The 19,244-nt window shown below is 37.1% G+C and overlaps 1 protein-coding gene across 1 annotated transcript in view; it reads right to left on the reverse strand.

Annotated features, from left to right (window-relative positions):
- The window catches only part of LOC149408909 (uncharacterized), a gene marked incomplete at its 5' end in the record, with an annotated part of 30,387 nt that extends 12,070 nt beyond the window's left edge, over positions 1 to 18,317 (reverse strand). The window contains 7 exons of the mRNA XM_089650317.1: positions 1,946 to 2,073; positions 3,065 to 3,239; positions 3,997 to 4,193; positions 4,907 to 5,054; positions 15,743 to 15,870; positions 16,792 to 17,002; positions 18,024 to 18,317. Coding sequence (XP_089506443.1) covers positions 1,946 to 2,073; positions 3,065 to 3,239; positions 3,997 to 4,193; positions 4,907 to 5,054; positions 15,743 to 15,870; positions 16,792 to 17,002; positions 18,024 to 18,317 — 1,281 coding nt within the window. The remainder of the gene's footprint in view (positions 1 to 1,945; positions 2,074 to 3,064; positions 3,240 to 3,996; positions 4,194 to 4,906; positions 5,055 to 15,742; positions 15,871 to 16,791; positions 17,003 to 18,023) is intronic.
- Positions 18,318 to 19,244: the final 927 nt, after the last annotated feature.

Consider the following 19,244-nt stretch of genomic DNA (forward strand, 5'->3'; position numbering starts at 1 on the left):
ATTTGATAATACATCTCGTCAAAAGCTTCGCGAATTTTATCCTCATCAATTTCGTTTGTGTCATTTAAAGCTAATATTTCCGCATGAGACGTTTCAAATTCAAGAACTATCTTTTCCAGAGTAGTATAATGCGCTAACAGTAAGTTGCACTTAGTTGCATCGTGTAAAGCGCTTTTTGCTATTTCATGTGTCTTGAGTAACGTATTATTCGCTAATGTCCGTTTCCGGCGCAATGTTTGAATAGCTGGGGCCATGTTGAATAAACACGATTGGAAACGTACCCAAAAACGAAACGAAATAAATGATAATAATTTAATCTATTATAATTATATGCGCGGTAGGTCGTAAATACAAAAGAGCTAGGTACCTACCTAATTACTGTTCGAATTGATTATTATTCAAATTTTAAGAAACATTCCACAGCACTATCCGTTTTGGCATAGATAGATAATAATCTTAAAGTTCCCTAGTTTCGGCACCAAAATGTTCGAAGAACGAACAAGGGTTGGAATAGCCGACTCAAGGGCTATTCCACACAGATAACGAATAAATGAATTATATGGCTTTGACAGGCGAATGCGGAAACACAATGCGTAACGTTACTTCACAATCAACTTACCGGTGAAATCTGCATAAGCCTCATCTGTCAACACTGGAACGGGATTGTCGTTCGTTATCACTCGTTATTTTAAATTAAATTGCGATAAAAAATACGTATTACGATTAATCCGATAAGACAACCGGGGATCGATATTTGACAGGACAAACGGTTTTTGTGCGACTGCTCGGCCCACGGCCTCCGTGGATCCAGCTGACATGTGCGAAATTTAAACTATACAGTTTAAATTCTGACGGTACGATTGGTTAGTTCACAGCCTGTCAAAAGCAATCGGCGTTTCGGAACAGTATGTATGATTTGTTATTCCACAAGTTGTTCTACATTGATGTCCATTATTAAATGACAAAGTCGTTTAAAAATTCTATAACTATTTTAATTGTTTGACCTGAGAAACCATTTTGCAATTTCAATGCATTTTGAAAATAGGTATTTTGCATTTTGCATTTGAAATGCTTTTCTAAAAACCATTTTGCATTTTCAAATGGAAAAGTTTTGACCCATTTCCATTTTGCATTTCAAATGGTTTTGGGTACCCATTTTGCACATCTCTGGTTGTAATCTTTAATTTAAATTACGATTTTCATGAGGTCACCGGTGACCTACATGGCGTTCAACGTGTTAAGGGTAAACGCAACATACGTTATAATCTATGCATTACCAGATGGCAATAACTTAATTATTTCATTAAAATCCAATTTTTGTAAGTTATGCTTTGAAATATTAAGACAAATTGTTTATTTGCGCCCGTATGTAAGCAATATGAATATGAATAAATATTTTTTTCCATATAAAAACTCATTTCTTTCACGAAAGGATACAAAATTGGATTGAATCACCGATAGAGTATTGTGTTTGTATGCCTTTCCTGAAAGAATAGAGTTTTTAAACAAACAAAACTATTTATTCATATTCATATTGCGTATATACGGGCGCAAACAAATAATTTGTCTTAATATTGTAAAGCATAACTTGCAAAAAGCATATTTTAATAAAATAATTTAATTAACGCCATCTATGAACACGTAGATAATAATGAATGAGACATTTAACCTTAAGGATAAATATATATGTTTATTCATAGATGGTGTTGATGTAATTATTGTATGAAAATACCCTTTTTGCAAAAAAATTCATTATTATCTTTTTTACTTCTACCATCAGGTAAAATCACATACCGAAGTCTGTGCACTTTACCCCCGGACACCCTGTATTAATTAATTGTACAAAAATAATAATGAAACAAAGATATTTAACACAGGGAAATCCAGATAAAAGGATACTGTCTTTAAGTTGTACAGGAAATAAACATATTATGTATCTTTCTACCTTCATATGTGGAGGCCCTTTTTCGCTTTTGGCGTTAAAGTTGACAGGGAGGTGGAATTTGAGCGCTATCTCATGGACCATGGAAACGGGAGATTTCAGGTCACACAAGTCGTCTTCTGTATCACCATCTGTTAGAGAAGAGCTAAATTAATAATACCAGATTACTAGAAGTCGGGTTTTTTTGACAGTGCAGAAATTCTGGGACTAATTACCGTAATATGAACTCCTCATTGGCCAGAATAGGTACCAAAGGAGGGCGATAATGTGGATTCTTCAGTGGACATTATCAATTTATCACTTAATATTTACAAAAGATTGTTCCTAGGGCACTTCAGTTATGTATAAAAAAAGCTGTTTAGTAGTAAAATAATTGCATATAATTTTATAAACTATTCCCTATGTAAAAGCCCCTAAAAAGGTGTTTGAAAACTAATGTGGTCACTTAATGGAACACATCTACTATTTCTGCAAAAATATTGCCAACTGCATGCAATCTAGATAACAAGGGAGTATCATTATTATAAAAGATTACCAATGTTAAAAGAAAGAAGAGAAAGGGATGACTTGATCGAGAATAAGAAATCTTCACCACCAACCAAAATGTTAATTTTTTTTAACATAACATCTTTTGCATTCAATCCTTGCAAATAGAGTAAACACGGAAGAAAAAAAAATACCACAATACTTATATAAAACAATTTAAAGCTCGATTGGATGCTTAACGCAATTACTGTTAAACTTATTGTGAAATCAGATACGAGCGCATCAGCAGAATGCTGTCTGCTCATAACATGTAATAATTATTAAAAATAATTTGGAAGTTCTAGATGGTGTATTAGGCTAAGAAAATCAGGGAATAATATAATTCCATCAACAATTAGTTGGAAACAAATCATCTACGTGAGAGTTTAGTAAAGAAAAAGTAGTTTACATAAAAACCGAGAATGGAGATACGTATTTTACAAAAGATGGCACTGCAATCGTAAAATGGTTTTAAATGGCAACACCGAGATGGTTGAAAGGAAAAACAATGATACTTTTTAGATCCATTTTAATATATTTTGTTGCAACAGTAAAATTATCTAATAAGTTTTTTCTTGGGACCATAAAAAGCCTTGCCTGTGTGGTGTGAGGAGGGGTCCCCGCTGCAGGCTTCGGTGTCCTCATTCTGCCTCAGGTCCAGGGCCTGAGAGGCTGCATCATGTTGCATGGCCTGGGGTGACCCACCTTCTCCGCGGGACACACTCCCTCCCGCATTCAGTCGCACATGACAGCTGCCTTGGTAGACTATTTGCTAAAATGTACTTTCTTGTTAAAACTCTGTTCAATTGAACAATTTAATTTTAATTTTACTATTGGTACTCAAATTACAAGTTACTGTTGAAAATCTAAATTAAATCAACTTTAATTCGACTCCGTATCACATTCCGGGGCAGAGATATTGCGTTAAGTATTCCTCTGGCGTTCCCGACTTCTTCTACCATTCAAACAAACCAGTCTCTAAACATTCCTGGCACTAATAAGAACAAACATTGAAATTTTCAGCGATATCGGTCGACACCTTTTAGAGTTTTGCCAGTACAAACCAAAGAATTTGTATTATTTTTAGCGACTTTCGCAAACGATAGCAGTCGTTGAGGAATGCTATCATTTAGCTTAAGGCTAAAAGAACGAGAATCGCCCTCCTGGACCCATTTCATGGAAAATCAGTTCTTATTAGTGCCACTAGTGTTTAGAGAGTGGTTTGAATGGTAGAAGAAGTCGGAACGCTCAAGGAAGATATGGCGCAATCAACTGAAATAAATATGTGTGGAAAATGTGACGTACGTAATCAACAAAGAAAGGGGTGTGAGAATGAATGGCGTGGAAGTGAACGCCTGATTTGACATGGCACAATCAAGTGATACAAATACTTGAAAAGGAAAACTTTTTCATTTCTTTAAAATAATTTAAATTCCAGCTTTAAAATGCACCTAGTTTTCCTTTACACTAGAATTCATAAAACGAACATCACTGGGTATGCACATCAGCTAGTAAGATATAAAACTCACAGTGGCATCGGTGTTATTCCTGGGCATGTTTTCCTCAAAGCCGCGGCCCTGCTCGAAGCCTCCGCCCTGGATCATGTGGTCCTCCGGCCGGTTCAGCACTGCGGCCATGGTCACGGAGCGGTCTGCGTGGATCTCAAAGTTCTGGCCCTCAAACTGGTTGACGATGGGTACCGGAGGCAGGGATCGCTCCGCCACAACTGAACCAAACAACAAATATATTTTCATAGAAAGCTATTACTTTGTGATTTGTGGCAGAACCGCCTTGAGGTCCTTATACGGATTGTTCTCCTTATTCGTGTCCTGCTGGGGATGCTGGCTAGTCGGTGGCGAAGTAAGGTGAACATCGTGGAGGCAATAGAGAACCGTTGCATAAGTTGCCTGTATGCGTTGTTGTAGCACACCCTCAGCTTGTCCCATTGCGCTACTGGATATTGTGTCCACAGTTCCCACGTGTATAGGGCAGTGCAGTATGTCTTAAAGAGCCTAACATCTTGGCTGCAGTGGCAGATATCTTCTTACGTATTTATTTATTTAACTACAAAACACAGATACAGACAGTCATTTATAAAACAATAACTTGAGAATTTGCCTGCATCCTAACTATTTCTCACGGATTGACTTGATATTTTAAATTTCCGTGTGAGAGAGCATAGGTTCGTATACAGTATTGAGATATTGACTATGTAATTATTTACATGTTTTTTGGAATTTTTATAATTTTAGGGCATCCTTTGATGTATTTGATTGTCAATTCCTTCTCCCCCTTTTCTGTTCTTTGATGCAGCTCATTCCTTAAATCAATTAAATGCTGCCGTTGCATCGGAGTAATTATCTTGATATTTTTGGGATATTATCACGGACACTGTAACACTGTCGATATGTTGGAAGGAGGAAGCGGCTAAATACTGACCTTGATTTAGAGTCACTGTCTTCTTGACCGAGGGCAATTTCTTCAGCTCCTCCAGCATCTTCTCGGCGGCCCGCTTCTTCGAAGTCTTCTTGCTGTAACCTTCGCCTTTCGTTACATGTTCTGCCACAGTGCACGTCGTTATAAAAAGCTGAAAACAATAACAATGTTTAGTGCCTAGTGCAAATATGTATTGTAATCTTTTGGTGTGTTTAGTGCCTAATGCAAATATGTGTTGTAATCAGGGATGTGCTTTATTTCAAATAAATCCATTTCAAATGGAAATGCAAAATGCAAAATGGGTATTTTCCATTTTGCATTTTAAATGCTTTTCTCAATGCATTTTCCATTTTAAATGCTTTTTTGCAACATTCTTCCTGTTATCTCCACTCGTCTTTTTATCATAGGCCCCGTATATCAGTCGGTCCTCAACCTCGCTATGAGAGATAATTTACGTCTGTCAAGTTGCTACCTGGTAGGAGCCCTGGTAATTAAGTGATACCATTAAAAAAATACAGATTCAAATAGTGAACACGGGGCCATGACGCTGTAATATTAAATTTTAGACAGCGGTTTCTATTTTTTTACGTTGCCAACATTAGTCCCGCGCAAATTTTTTGTGTTTTCAATGGTTTCATCATCTGTGGTCGTGGTATTTTTGGATTTACAATCATGTAAGTACTGTAATTTATTTATTATTATATCTCACATCTAACTATCTACCTATGCACGCTTCCTAAAGAAAATCAATATATTATGTTAGAATTGTAGAATGCTATGTTAGTATATTCAGTAGTTTAAGAATATACAAGTGAAGATGGATTTAGATGGATAATTTGTATAGCATTGCTTATCTTATTTCATTATATAAATATATGTACGAACTGCATTTTAACCAAATATTTTTTTTCCTTCAGGGATGTGAGAGATATCACAATACATTACCACAAAAATGAAGTATTTCCTTCAAAGATGTTAAGTACCATCATTGGCAGCATTGAGAATGGAAATGTTTCTGCCACTTACTCAACTTGTTTAAAGGTTTTAAAATGAAGCATGGTCGCTACTACAAGTACAATTTGCGCTACAGTGTCGTATCCATTTTAAAATGAAGTGGACACCTAAAGAACAGAAGGACAGAGTACGTTCAGTGTTTTTATACAAATAAGGAAATTAAAAGAAAGTACCAAAAAATGATATGTAAATCCACAAAGTGGAACTAATAGTCTTGTACAGAATGAATCTTATTTTTTAAGATAATGAAGATTCATCTGATTCTTCCGCAGCAACAGCAGGAACTCCGGATTTAAAAGCCTTGCAATACCTTCAAGACAAATGAACCGATTTTGAAATGTTTCATGACTACTCTACTGTTAGGCACATGTACAACTTGTCTTCCGAGTTTAGCACCAGTTGAATGTCTCTTTTCAAATGGAGGTATAATCATGAGACTTCATAGAAGAAAAATGAGTAGTTGCGCGTGAGGTTTAAAATTGAATAGCCTTAAATGTGTACCCTTCACCCCCCTTTGCCCTTTGTCCCCTTTCCTTGATCCGGGCCCAGAGACAAGGAGTATTGTTATCAGTTGTTATCGTTGCATCTTACCCGCGAACATTTCGTGTCATATTGAAACCCGCATAATATGTTGAACTCGGCCGTGACTATTTTGGAGCACACATCGTCCAGTGAAACGTTTTTACCCGCCGCAGTGAATTTCACTGTCTTGTTTTGTTTTGTGTTAAGTGTTAATGTTAATTGTATGCAAACTGATAAGAGAACAGAACCAGCGGCTTAAGGAGAACGAGACCAGGGTAAGTCTTTTGGCCTTTCCTACTCATTTTCCTCTTGCAAAACACTAAGGCAATTCAATTCGTTTTTATTTGTCTTAGTCTATATCGCATCCGCATTACCGCAACCCCCCGCACAATTGCGTACGAAAGATTTCCGCACAACCATCAAATTGGTCCAATTTCGAACCGGGTTATATTGTATTACTTTCGTTCGCAATTGCAATCTATAATCATTATTTGTACCAAAATCATGGCATTTGCATTATAAATGGGTTAAAATTTAGTCCGTCAAATAGTTATATTAAAAACGAATTACATTTAATTCCTCGTGGCAAATTATAGGTTGACAATAATTTAATCGTGTATGTAGGTACCTGGTTTAACGCAAGGAATCGTATTGTGTAAGTAGGTACTTGTATTCAATACTGAATTCTAATAATACGAGTACATACTTCGCTAGCGTTAAGTACGTAGGTATGTATTAACGACCGCTAACAATAGATAGTAAACAGAATAATAATATTCAGTTGTTATTGAGTTTAATTTGGAAACACATATCAGAAGAATTGTTTACTTTGATCAATTACGCTAGCGTTAATTCAATTATAGCGTTATTTAAATTATAATTAATTATTTGGGTTAATTATTTATTGCTAAATACATAATGGCCACTAAAGAAAAAAAGTTGAGATTACTGACGGCTCAGCGAGATGCGTTAGATGCACGTCTTACTAAGTTATTTGAACTATCAAATAAAATTTCCGACTTGAGTATTCTAGAGGAGTTTCTTTCGTTAGTTGAAACTCTAGACTTGACTAGAAGTAAGTATGAGGACATATCTCAACAAATAAATATATTAAATTTGGAAATCGATTCAAACTTTGAACCTGATTTTGAAAGATGGTTCAAGTTCGACGATATGTACGGACATATCAAAAGAAAAATATCATTAAATCGGGAAAACACTTCGCGGGTGGTTAGTAAACAGAAAAAATGTAGTGTAAAACTCCCACCGATTGAATTGGCATATTTCGATGGGGAAATAAAAAATTGGCCCATATTTTATTCAAGTTTTATTAACACCGTACACAATAACGATACACTTTCGAATTCAGAAAAGTTATATTATTTGTTGGGAAAAATCAGTAACCGTGTTAAATCAACGTTCGCCGGGATCATTTTATCGCCGGAAAATTACGAAATTATTTTTAACTCGTTGATCGATAAATATAACGACAAAAGAGTAATATCTTCTGCATACATCGATCAAATTTTGGATTTTAAATCCTTTGCTGTTGCAAATATTAATAATCTGGAATCCTTTATTGATCATTTTGCGTCAGCTGTGGCAGCCGTTAAAAATGTAAATTTAGATAATTTGTGTGACTTTATTTTCTTACACATTGCATTGAAAAAACTTGATATGGACTCGGTGAAAGGATTCGAAACATACAATCGGGAAAATGAATTCCCCTCGTTTGAAGATTTGGTGAAATTTGTGCGTGAACAAATTAAGATCTTGCAAAGAACCGGTTCTTCAAGAAAATCGGTGGAAAATAAAAGTGAAACGTTAAAACGGTCACAAAAATCGACGCAAGCCTATATGAGCGCTGGTAGTGAGGAAAATCGTCAGCCTATTAAATGTTTACTTTGCAATAATCTATCGCATGGAAATTTGTTTAAATGTTCAGAATTTAAAAAATTGACTGTAAGGGAACGGTTCAATTTTATCAAAAGCAAGGGATTCTGTTTTAGGTGCCTTAGTGATAGACATAAGGCTAGGACTTGCAATTCAAATCAAAATTGTCATAAGTGTAATGACAAGTTTCATCATACAATGTTACATTTTGAAGAACAGGGTGCATCACACAAGGGGCAGTCAGACTCTCAAAATGCCCAAAGAATTGAAAACCAGAAAGCTGATCAATTGAATGATCCAAAACCGGGCTGCTCCAATTCTGATGTAGCTTTGTGTACTTTTTCAACTGTTCGATCTCATAATCTAAAGACTCATTGTACTGTATTGCTGGCTACCGCACGAGTGGGAATAATAGACGCACAGGGAAATGAACATCTCGTTAGGTGTTTATTGGACAGCGCATCTCAGAGCAATTTTATTACTCGGGATTGTTGTAGAAAATTAGGATTTTTTGAATATCAACGCCCGTCTTGTTCCACCGTTAAGGGTATTGGAGGATCGTCTAAGCCCATTACAGGCTCCATACAGACCGAAATTTACTCTCGTTTCAATCGAGCAATAAATTATAACATTACTTCATTGATTGTGAATAAAGTTACAGAGCGCTTACCTACCGCCAAAGTTGATGTACCTTCATTGTCATATTTGAATGACTTACCGTTGGCGGATGAGTCATATGGAGAACCAGGAGAAATTGACATGTTGCTAGGAGCCCAGCTCTTCCCGCATCTCCTGTTGTCAAAAAGGGTTCAAGACCCTTTTCAGAGGCATAATCTGCATGCTTTAGAAACAGTTCTAGGATACGTTATTTTGGGATCAGCACCAACTCGGGTTGAGGATAATGTTAGCGTATCTTGTTGTGCCATGCTAGAAGAACCAGATGATATTTGTCTCAAAAGATTTTGGGAATTAGAAGAGGTAAACGTACCGTCTATTAAAAGTCCTGAAGATCGTGAATGTGAGGAAATATATCAAAGAACAACCACAAGAGACCCTGAAAATGGAAGATATATAGTAACTTTGCCATTTAAAGGGGATGTTTCAACCCTTGGGGATTCATTTGCAATGGCAAAGAAACGTTTTTTATGTCTTGAACGTAAATTGGAAGCCTCTCCAAAATTAAGAGAAGCTTATAATAATATTATCAATGAATATTTAGAGAAGGATTATTTGACTCTCAGCACTTCAAATGAAGGAAATGAGATGCCTTCATACATAATTCCGCACCATGGAGTTGTACGAGAGGATAAAATCACGACCAGTTTGAGAATAGTCCTGGACGCTAGCGCAAAAACAAGCACTTCCGTGTCATTGAATAATATTTTATATAGTGGGGAAAATTTACAGGGAAATTTATTTATATAATTATGAATTTTCGTGTATTCCCAATAGCTCTTTCAGCTGATATACGCAAAATGTTTTTGTGTATAAGAGTGAAAGATAGTGATCGGAGATATCAACGAATCTTGTATCGCTTCTCGCCCAGCGAAGATATTAAAACTTATGAGTTTAACCGCGTTTGTTTTGGTCTTACATCCAGCCCATTTCAAGCTTTACGCACTATCAGGCAATTGGCCTCCGATGAAGGAGAAGCTTTTCCTGAGGCTAAGAAAATTATTGAAGAATTTTTATATATGGATGATTTTGTATATAGTATGGAAACTGAAGAGGGTGCAAAGGAAACGTCCTCTCAGTTAATCGCATTATTGAAGACTGGCCAATTTGACCTTGTCAAGTGGACCAGCAATTCGCAAGATGTTCTGGAATCTATTCCAGATTCGCATAGCTTATCAGCGATAAAGGAATTTGATGAAGTAAGCATGCATAAAATATTGGGCTTATACTGGTCACCAAATTCCGATTTATTCTCGTTCGTCACTTCTACACCTAAAACAGGTTGTACAAAACGAAATATATTGTCTTGTGTCGCAAAAATATGGGATATTATGGGCTTCATCGCGCCTGTCGTTTTATATGCCAAGCTTTTAATTAAACAATTGTGGCTACACAAATGCGATTGGGATGATGAGCCTCCCGACGATATTGTAAGGATATGGACGCAATTCTGTGAGGAACTTTCCTCACTGAATAGAATACAAATTCCGCGTCATACTGGCATCACGTCCAGTAGCATCGTAACCATTGTTGGTTTCGCAGATGCCAGCGAAAAGGCATATGGAGGTATAGTGTATTTCCATGTCCAAAATCATGAAGCAATTTCAGTACATGTTGCTTGTGCAAAATCGAAGGTTTCTCCTGTGAAAATTGTTTCTCTCGCACGATTAGAACTTTGCGCTGCATTAATACTTGCAAAATTAATGCATAACGTAGTAGAAACCTTAGAAAAACGCTTGAAAATTGAAAATATATACGCATTTACTGATTCCACTGTAGCACTTTGTTGGATTCAGTCTTCTCCGCACCGTTGGGGGACATTAGTGGCTAATAGAGTTGCTAAAATTCAATCTGAATTATCGGCTACCTGTTTTAATCATATAGCAGGCACAGATAATCCCGCTGATTGTCTGTCACGAGGGCTTACCCCCAATCAAATTTTAGATCACCCGCTATGGTTTCATGGCCCACCGTGGATGAAATTTAGGCCTGATCGGTGGCCTTTTACCACATTTGATGTTACTATGGTGACAGAACTACCCGAACAGAAGTCTATTTCGTTAGTAATGACTTCTGGTTTAGAAGAATATGATATTCTAACCCTGTCAAAGCGTTTTTCCTCGTGGAATAAATTATTACGATGTTTGGTTTACGTATTTCGTTTTCTTAAGGTGTTGCCATATCGAAAATATATAAGTGGGTCAGATTTAGAGTTCGTTGAGCTTAAAATATTGCGCGAAATACAACGAGCGTACTTTCCCGGGGAATTGATAAATCTACAACAAGGAAAAACGTGTAAACCCGTATTTCAACGTTTGAGACCGTTCTTGAATGACGGACTCATAAGGTTGGGAGGTCGTTTAGTCAATTCGGATTTAAATTATGATCAAAAGCACCCCATAGTTCTCCCGCGAAAGGATCACGTTTTAAATTTGTTGGTTGATCATTATCATAAAATTCATTGTCACTCGGGTCCCGCATTATTAATGTCTATTTTGAGGCAAAAATATTGGATACTGTCAGCCCGTAGTTTAATTCGAAATCGAGTACATAAATGCAATTCGTGTTTTCGGCTACGCCCTAAAACAATTGCACCTTTAATGGCGGATCATAGAGATTGTCGTGTCATTCAGTCTATAAAACCATTTACGCATGTGGGTATAGACTTTGCCGGGCCTATAAGGGTAACTATATCACGTGGACGTGGAATTCGTTCTCAAAAGGCGTATATTTGCTTATTTGTGTGTTTGACAACAAGAGCTATACACCTTGAATTGGCGTCAAGTTTGAGCACCGAATGTTTTCTGAACGCATTCAAACGATTTCTTTCTAGGCGTGGTCCTGTGTCAAATTTATACTCAGACAACGGAACTAACTTTGTAGGAGCCAAGAGAAAATTGAATGAATTGCACGCATTTTCGTCATCTTCACATTTTGGTGAAGAATTCGCAAGTATTTTGGCCAATAATAGAATAAGCTGGCATTTGAATGCGCCAATAGCACCCCACTTTGGTGGAAATTGGGAATCCAATATTAAAAGTATGAAGACTCATCTTTTTCGGGTAATAGGAGATCAGATTCTATCGTTTGAAGAGGCAACTACAGTACTTGCACAAGTAGAAACCATTCTGAATACGAGGCCATTGTGTAGAACGCTCTCTTCAGACCCCTCCGAGCCCCTTGCGTTAACGCCAACTCACTTCTTGACGACAACTCCCTTAAAACACCTGCCCGCCATGGAAATCGAGAAGGATAATTTGAACCTTCTATCGCGTCATGATTTACTCGATAAATTAATTCAATCATTCTGGAAGCGATGGAGATTAGATTACTTGCATACTTTGCAAGTACGTCCAAAATGGAATACTCCTACTAATCCAGTAAAGGTCGGCTTAGTAGTAATAGTGGGAACTGAAAACGCCCCACCATTACATTGGCCGTTAGCTATTATTGATGAAGTTTTCCCCGCAAAAGATGGAGTAATTCGTGTTGCTCGTGTCAGAACAGTGCTGGGATCTTATATTCGCCCAGTAATACGGCTATACCCTTTGCCAACTCAATAGTAGTCTAGTAGCATTAGGTTTAGTCAATGTAGGTTAGGAAATTTAGGATAACTGTAGGTTATGTTAATTTGTTTATAATAATAATAATAATAATAATTGGATAATTTGTATAGCGCCGTTTTTGTGAAAAATCACCTCAAGGGCGCTGTACAATTTATTTCCTAGGATCTACATTTGTTATTTAGACCAACTGTGCCAGCACGAGGTTCGTCATCCGTTCAGGCATGTGTCTGCCGCCAATATAGCGCTGACATGTATCTGCTGCCAATAAAGAGCGCTGACACAACATCCTCACATAGACAACAAACCTTGGCAGCACCGCTGTGACGCTCGACGAAGACAGAAGATGGAGACTCTGCTGCAAGAGTCCTAGGTAGCGAAGGAACTGTACCAGCTGCTGCAGGGAGAGAGACTACCCCGTCCACCAACTGTGCCAGCACGAGGCTCGTCATCCGTTCAGGCATGTGTCCGCCGCTAATATAGCGCTGACATGTGTCTGCTGCCAATAAAGAGCGCCGACACAATATCCTCACATAGATAACAGACCTTGGCAGCACCGCTGTGCAAAATCACCTCATCCTAGTTTACCTTAGTCTCTCCAATCACCTCTCAGTCTTTCATGCCACCTAGTGCATCTTCTCGACCCTTTCAGACTCCTTCCTGGCTCCAATACATTCTTTCTATTGTCGTGATCCGACGATTTCACACCTCTGTCTCAGACCCTTAGGGCTCGCTTATCGCAGGCTATCATAAGCAAAATCTTGAACCAAAGTCAAAGTGAAGTTTATGAGTGTCATCTGTAACAAAATACATAAACAAAAACAGAAAATAAAAACAAAGACAAAAACTTTAAACAAAATATGGCTTATCTGTCCTCCATGCAGACATCCTCGGTTGAAAAGGTCCCGTAAATCCCAACACCACTTGACACTTGAGTCAGGTATAAAATCTTCGACTGCATTGAGAAATCTTCGTTCTAGCTTCACTTTTAATCGGTTTAAAATGCTATAATAATTTCAAATTCCGGCTAAACGGTAGAAGTTACGCACATTTCGTGAAATAAGAAGGTAAGCACTATATAAAACACGGATGCTGAACAATTTTCAGCGATCTCTTAGCAAGGGAAACCTTCTGAAAGGATCAAACAAACCGGAGCGGTTAAAACACGTCCGCAACGAAGAACCAGTGTTATATGATAAATGCCATGACAATGCGGTTTTAAAAGGGGTGATTTCGCACCCTTTCAAGGCGGGGGGGATAGTTGCGCGTGAGGTTTAAAATTGAATAGCCTTAAATGTGTACCCTTCACCCCCCTTTGCCCCTTGTCCCCTTTCCTTGATCCGGGCCCAGAGACAAGGAGTATTGTTATCAGTTGTTATCGTTGCATCTTACCCGCGAACATTTCGTGTCATATTGAAACCCGCATAATATGTTGAACTCGGCCGTGACTATTTTGGAGCACACATCGTCCAGTGAAACGTTTTTACCCGCCGCAGTGAATTTCACTGTCTTGTTTTGTTTTGTGTTAAGTGTTAATGTTAATTGTATGCAAACTGATAAGAGAACAGAACCAGCGGCTTAAGGAGAACGAGACCAGGGTAAGTCTTTTGGCCTTTCCTACTCATTTTCCTCTTGCAAAACACTAAGGCAATTCAATTCGTTTTTATTTGTCTTAGTCTATATCGCATCCGCATTACCGCAACCCCCCGCACAATTGCGTACGAAAGATTTCCGCACAACCAATGAGTGATGATGTTTTTGAGAAGCTCGTTCTTCTAAAATCTAATAATGGCTAAGACTACATAATACCTACATAATATAGAAAATATATTGGTATTCTCAAAGTTGTATCATATTATCTGTGGGTTTTCTAGTGCGCCTTGCTTGGAGTTTTCTGTGACAATCTATGATCAAATAATGGGTGCGCACTAGAAAACAACATTTTATATTGTCTGATTGTCTCACTGTCCTGTATTTCTTTACTATTCACTGGTGGATGTCCCCTTATAGAGGGTTACAACACAAATGATGATGGCCTTAAGAAAAAATCATTTAAAATGACAATATTTAGTTAATAATAGATTCTATTATATTCCACTCAAATTCAATTGTTTTTTACACAGTACATATCAGTATGTATGATTTGTTATTCCACAAGTTGTTCTACATTGATGTCCATTATTAAATGACAAAGTCGTTTAAAAATTCTATAACTATTTTAATTGTTTGACCTGAGAAACCATTTTGCATTTTCAATGCATTTTGAAAATAGGTATTTTGCATTTTGCATTTGAAATGCTTTTCTAAAAACCATTTTGCATTTTCAAATGGAAAAGTTTTGACCCATTTCCATTTTGCATTTCAAATGGTTTTGGGTACCCATTTTGCACATCTCTGGTTGTAATCTTTAATTTAAATTACGATTTTCATGAGGTCACCGGTGACCTACATGGCGTTCAACGTGTTAAGGGTAAACGCAACATACGTTATAATCTATGCATTACCAGATGGCAATAACTTAATTATTTCATTAAAATCCAATTTTTGTAAGTTATGCTTTGAAATATTAAGACAAATTGTTTATTTGCGCCCGTATGTAAGCAATATGAATATGAATAAATATTTTTTTCCATATAAAAACTCATTTCTTTCACGAAAGGATACAAAATTGAATTGAATCACCGATAGAGTATTGTGTTTGTATGCCTTTCCTGAAAGAATAGAGTTTTTAAACAAACAAAACTATTTATTCATATTCATATTGCGTATATACGGGCGCAAACAAATAATTTGTCTTAATATTGTAAAACATAACTTGCAAAAAGCATATTTTAATAAAATAATTTAATTAACGCCATCTATGAACACGTAGATAATAATGAATGAGACATTTAACCTTAAGGATAAATATATATGTTTATTCATAGATGGTGTTGATGTAATTATTGTATGAAAATACCCTTTTTGCAAAAAAATTCATTATTATCTTTTTTACTTCTACCATCAGGTAAAATCACATACCGAAGTCTGTGCACTTTACCCCCGGACACCCTGTATTAATTAATTGTACAAAAATAATAATAAAACAAAGATATTTAACACAGGGAAATCCAGATAAAAGGATACTGTCTTTAAGTTGTACAGGAAATAAACATATTATGTATCTTTCTACCTTCATATGTGGAGGCCCTTTTTCGCTTTTGGCGTTAAAGTTGACAGGGAGGTGGAATTTGAGCGCTATCTCATGGACCATGGAAACGGGAGATTTCAGGTCACACAAGTCGTCTTCTGTATCACCATCTGTTAGAGAAGAGCTAAATTAATAATACCAGATTACTAGAAGTCGGTTTTTTTTGACAGTGCAGAAATTCTGGGACTAATTACCATAATATGAACTCCTCATTGGCCAGAATAGGTACCAAAGGAGGGCGATAATGTGGATTCTTCAGTGGACATTATCAATTTATCACTTAATATTTACAAAAGATTGTTCCTAGGGCACTTCAGTTATGTATAAAAAAAGCTGTTTAGTAGTAAAATAATTGCATATAATTTTATAAACTATTCCCTATGTAAAAGCCCCTAAAAAGGTGTTTGAAAACTAATGTGGTCACTTAATGGAACACATCTACTATTTCTGCAAAAATATTGCCAACTGCATGCAATCTAGATAACAAGGGAGTATCATTATTATAAAAGATTACCAATGTTAAAAGAAAGAAGAGAAAGGGATGACTTGATCGAGAATAAGAAATCTTCACCACCAACCAAAATGTTAATTTTTTTTAACATAACATCTTTTGCATTCAATCCTTGCAAATAGAGTAAACACGGAAGAAAAAAAAATACCACAATACTTATATAAAACAATTTAAAGCTCGATTGGATGCTTAACGCAATTACTGTTAAACTTATTGTGAAATCAGATACGAGCGCATCAGCAGAATGCTGCCTGCTCATAACATGTAATAATTATTAAAAATAATTTGGAAGTTCTAGATGGTGTATTAGGCTAAGAAAATCAGGGAATAATATAATTCCATCAACAATTAGTTGGAAACAAATCATCTACGTGAGAGTTTAGTAAAGAAAAAGTAGGTTAGGTTAGTTAAGATTTGATGTTTATTCTTTCCTTCAATATTATGGAACCACTGATCAACCGAGTGGATTCTGCTAGGTGTCAGTCTCTACGATATGTAAGTATATAAAGTGAATGGTTACCATTTGCCCTACGGGGAGGGGGCCGGGGGTAGGCAGTGCGGCGCAGGGCCTCGGCGGCCGCGGCGTGCTGTGCAGCATGGATTCGGCTGCCCTCGGCGCTGTACTCTTCCACGGGACCGCCGCCCTCGCCTCCCCCCAACTGCAGCGACACCACAAACGGCTTGCAGTGGGCGGGGCCCTGTTCCGAAGTCAGGCGGTACTGGTGCTGGATCTAGAGGGAAATGAGACGGTTAAGGTAAAACGCGCAAACAGGACTGTGACGAATTAAAGAGTCTTGACATCTGAGGAAATATCATGATCCTCAGCAATGACGAAATTAAAATTGGTCATCTCCAAAAAAATACTTTTGAGATATGTATATGAGAAAAACAGTTTATGACAAAATATTAAAATAACAAGTAGAATTCAGTACACGTGTATTATTGTTTGTGCCAAGTCTACCCTTTCAATTCCAATTTTTTGTTTAATATACATTTTTTTCTTTCCTTGAAAAATCCAATTTTTGATAAATAAGTTAAAGGCCATTTTTTTGCAACTGCAGGAAGACAGAATGGGACACTACACAAATCTGTTCTGACACACATTTTTGCTTAACCTGTTGAAAACTAGGGCAGAAAATCCTCAGAATACAGTACAGTCAGCTGAAATATGCAGAACTGGATGAAAATTACCTAGATGAGTTTTGCTCAAATATGGGAACAAAAACTGCAATTTATTTTTATGATTAATTATTTGTTTTCTGTTTACCAGATAGGTAATATATATTCCACGTTTACATTGTTAGACGTTTGCCCAGAAGAGTTTGTTGTATCAAAAAAAAAACTAAAAAAGCATTTGGTAGACAACCTGCAAACTTACTGACAACTTAACTTTGTTTAAATGAATACATACATAAACTGGTTTTATTACTTTTACATAAACCTGAATAAACTATACATGAAACACAATAATCAAAAGGTGTTTTCAAAGAAATGATAACCTTGACATTCCTTTTAAAATTCGAAAATTTTGGAAGGCTGTTGAACAAAAATGAATTTTGACATGAACAGACAAAAGTTTACTCTATTTCTTCTCTTTCCGCTGATTCACCGATTCAAAATCTCGTCAGTGTTCATTGGCTCTATATATCCAAAACATCCCTCTCTCTTCTACACGTACGTAATACATGGTTTTCAACACATACCCTCCAATCTATCCAAGAGGGTATGAAATGTGCATGCAGCATTACTTGCCTTATTGAACCGAACCAACTCATTGACCAGGAGCTTGGGCGTATTCTCTGTACTCTTAGCCACACTGCTGGAAATATCAGGCCGGATCTGCCTCATCGTGGCCTGCACCGGCTCCAGCTGATCCATCTGGGTCTCCTGCGCAAGGTGCTGCTCCAGCTGTAGCTGTGGCTTCTGCTGGTGCGGCTGGTGCACGGGTGGTGAGGAGTGGTGCTGCTGCTGCGGCTGGGACTGATGCTGCGAGGACTGGTGCTGCGAGGACTGATGCTGCGAAGACTGGTGCTGCGAATAATGGTGCTGCGGAGGAGAGTGGGAAAGAATCTTCTCTAGGTGCCATGGATGTCGGAGAGGACAATATAACAAATTGTAAAAAATTTGGTAGACTGTCCAGGGGGAAAATTGGTATCTTTTGCGTTAGCCTCACTCCTGCATTTTGCGTGGAGGCACAATATCATTGCTCTACTTTGAATGGATTCAATGTCAAATTCGGTGTTCGATTTGAAATCGACTGCGCTACCACGCGATTGGTTAATGCAAACGATACAGACTCACCCCACGAGGAACAGTCATCCAAGGCAACCTCTAAAGGTCAACTGAACTTGGATTGCTTGTAACGAGATAATTACGAAGATTTACAAGATTTCAGTTAGCTCAAAATTCTTTAAAAAAGTTAATTAGTTTAACGTGACATGTTCCTGAATTATTTGCAGGTTTAATGGTGATGCCTCCAAACAATGTGCTGTCTCTAGAACCAAGCAAATATGTACCATCTAACTTTGTGGTCTGACATTTCCACAGCTTTTTCTGTTAAAAATTTCTAAGTTACCGTATCTATTTTTAGCTCGCAAATGTAATTTCCGTTATGTGATATGGATATTAGGAATAATATGAAAAGGACGCCCAATGCGTGTTCCATATTTTTCAATCCAAATCTCGGATGTATAGGGGTTTTCAAAACGAGTATGATATAAAACGTAATTTTTACGCTTTGAAGGACTGTTTGCCAGATAAATATTATTTCTCATTGTTAATTGGTTAACGGTAGCGTAACATTGCATTCAATTGTATTGAATCTAGAGCTCATATTTGACTTTCATAAAATTAGCATATTTATTAGCGTGTAAGTAATCATTTCATTATTAAGACGTAAGATCCAAGGAACGAGAACGAGGTGCATTAAGCGTTTGATTTGTTGGAGCACCCGACTTGAGAAGCCTTCGTTTC

Source organism: Hesperophylax consimilis, unplaced genomic scaffold, assembly GCF_061612785.1.
Source record: "Hesperophylax consimilis isolate HC1 unplaced genomic scaffold, BYU_Hcon_1.0 scaffold_44, whole genome shotgun sequence".
Lineage (NCBI taxonomy): Eukaryota > Metazoa > Arthropoda > Insecta > Trichoptera > Limnephilidae > Hesperophylax > Hesperophylax consimilis.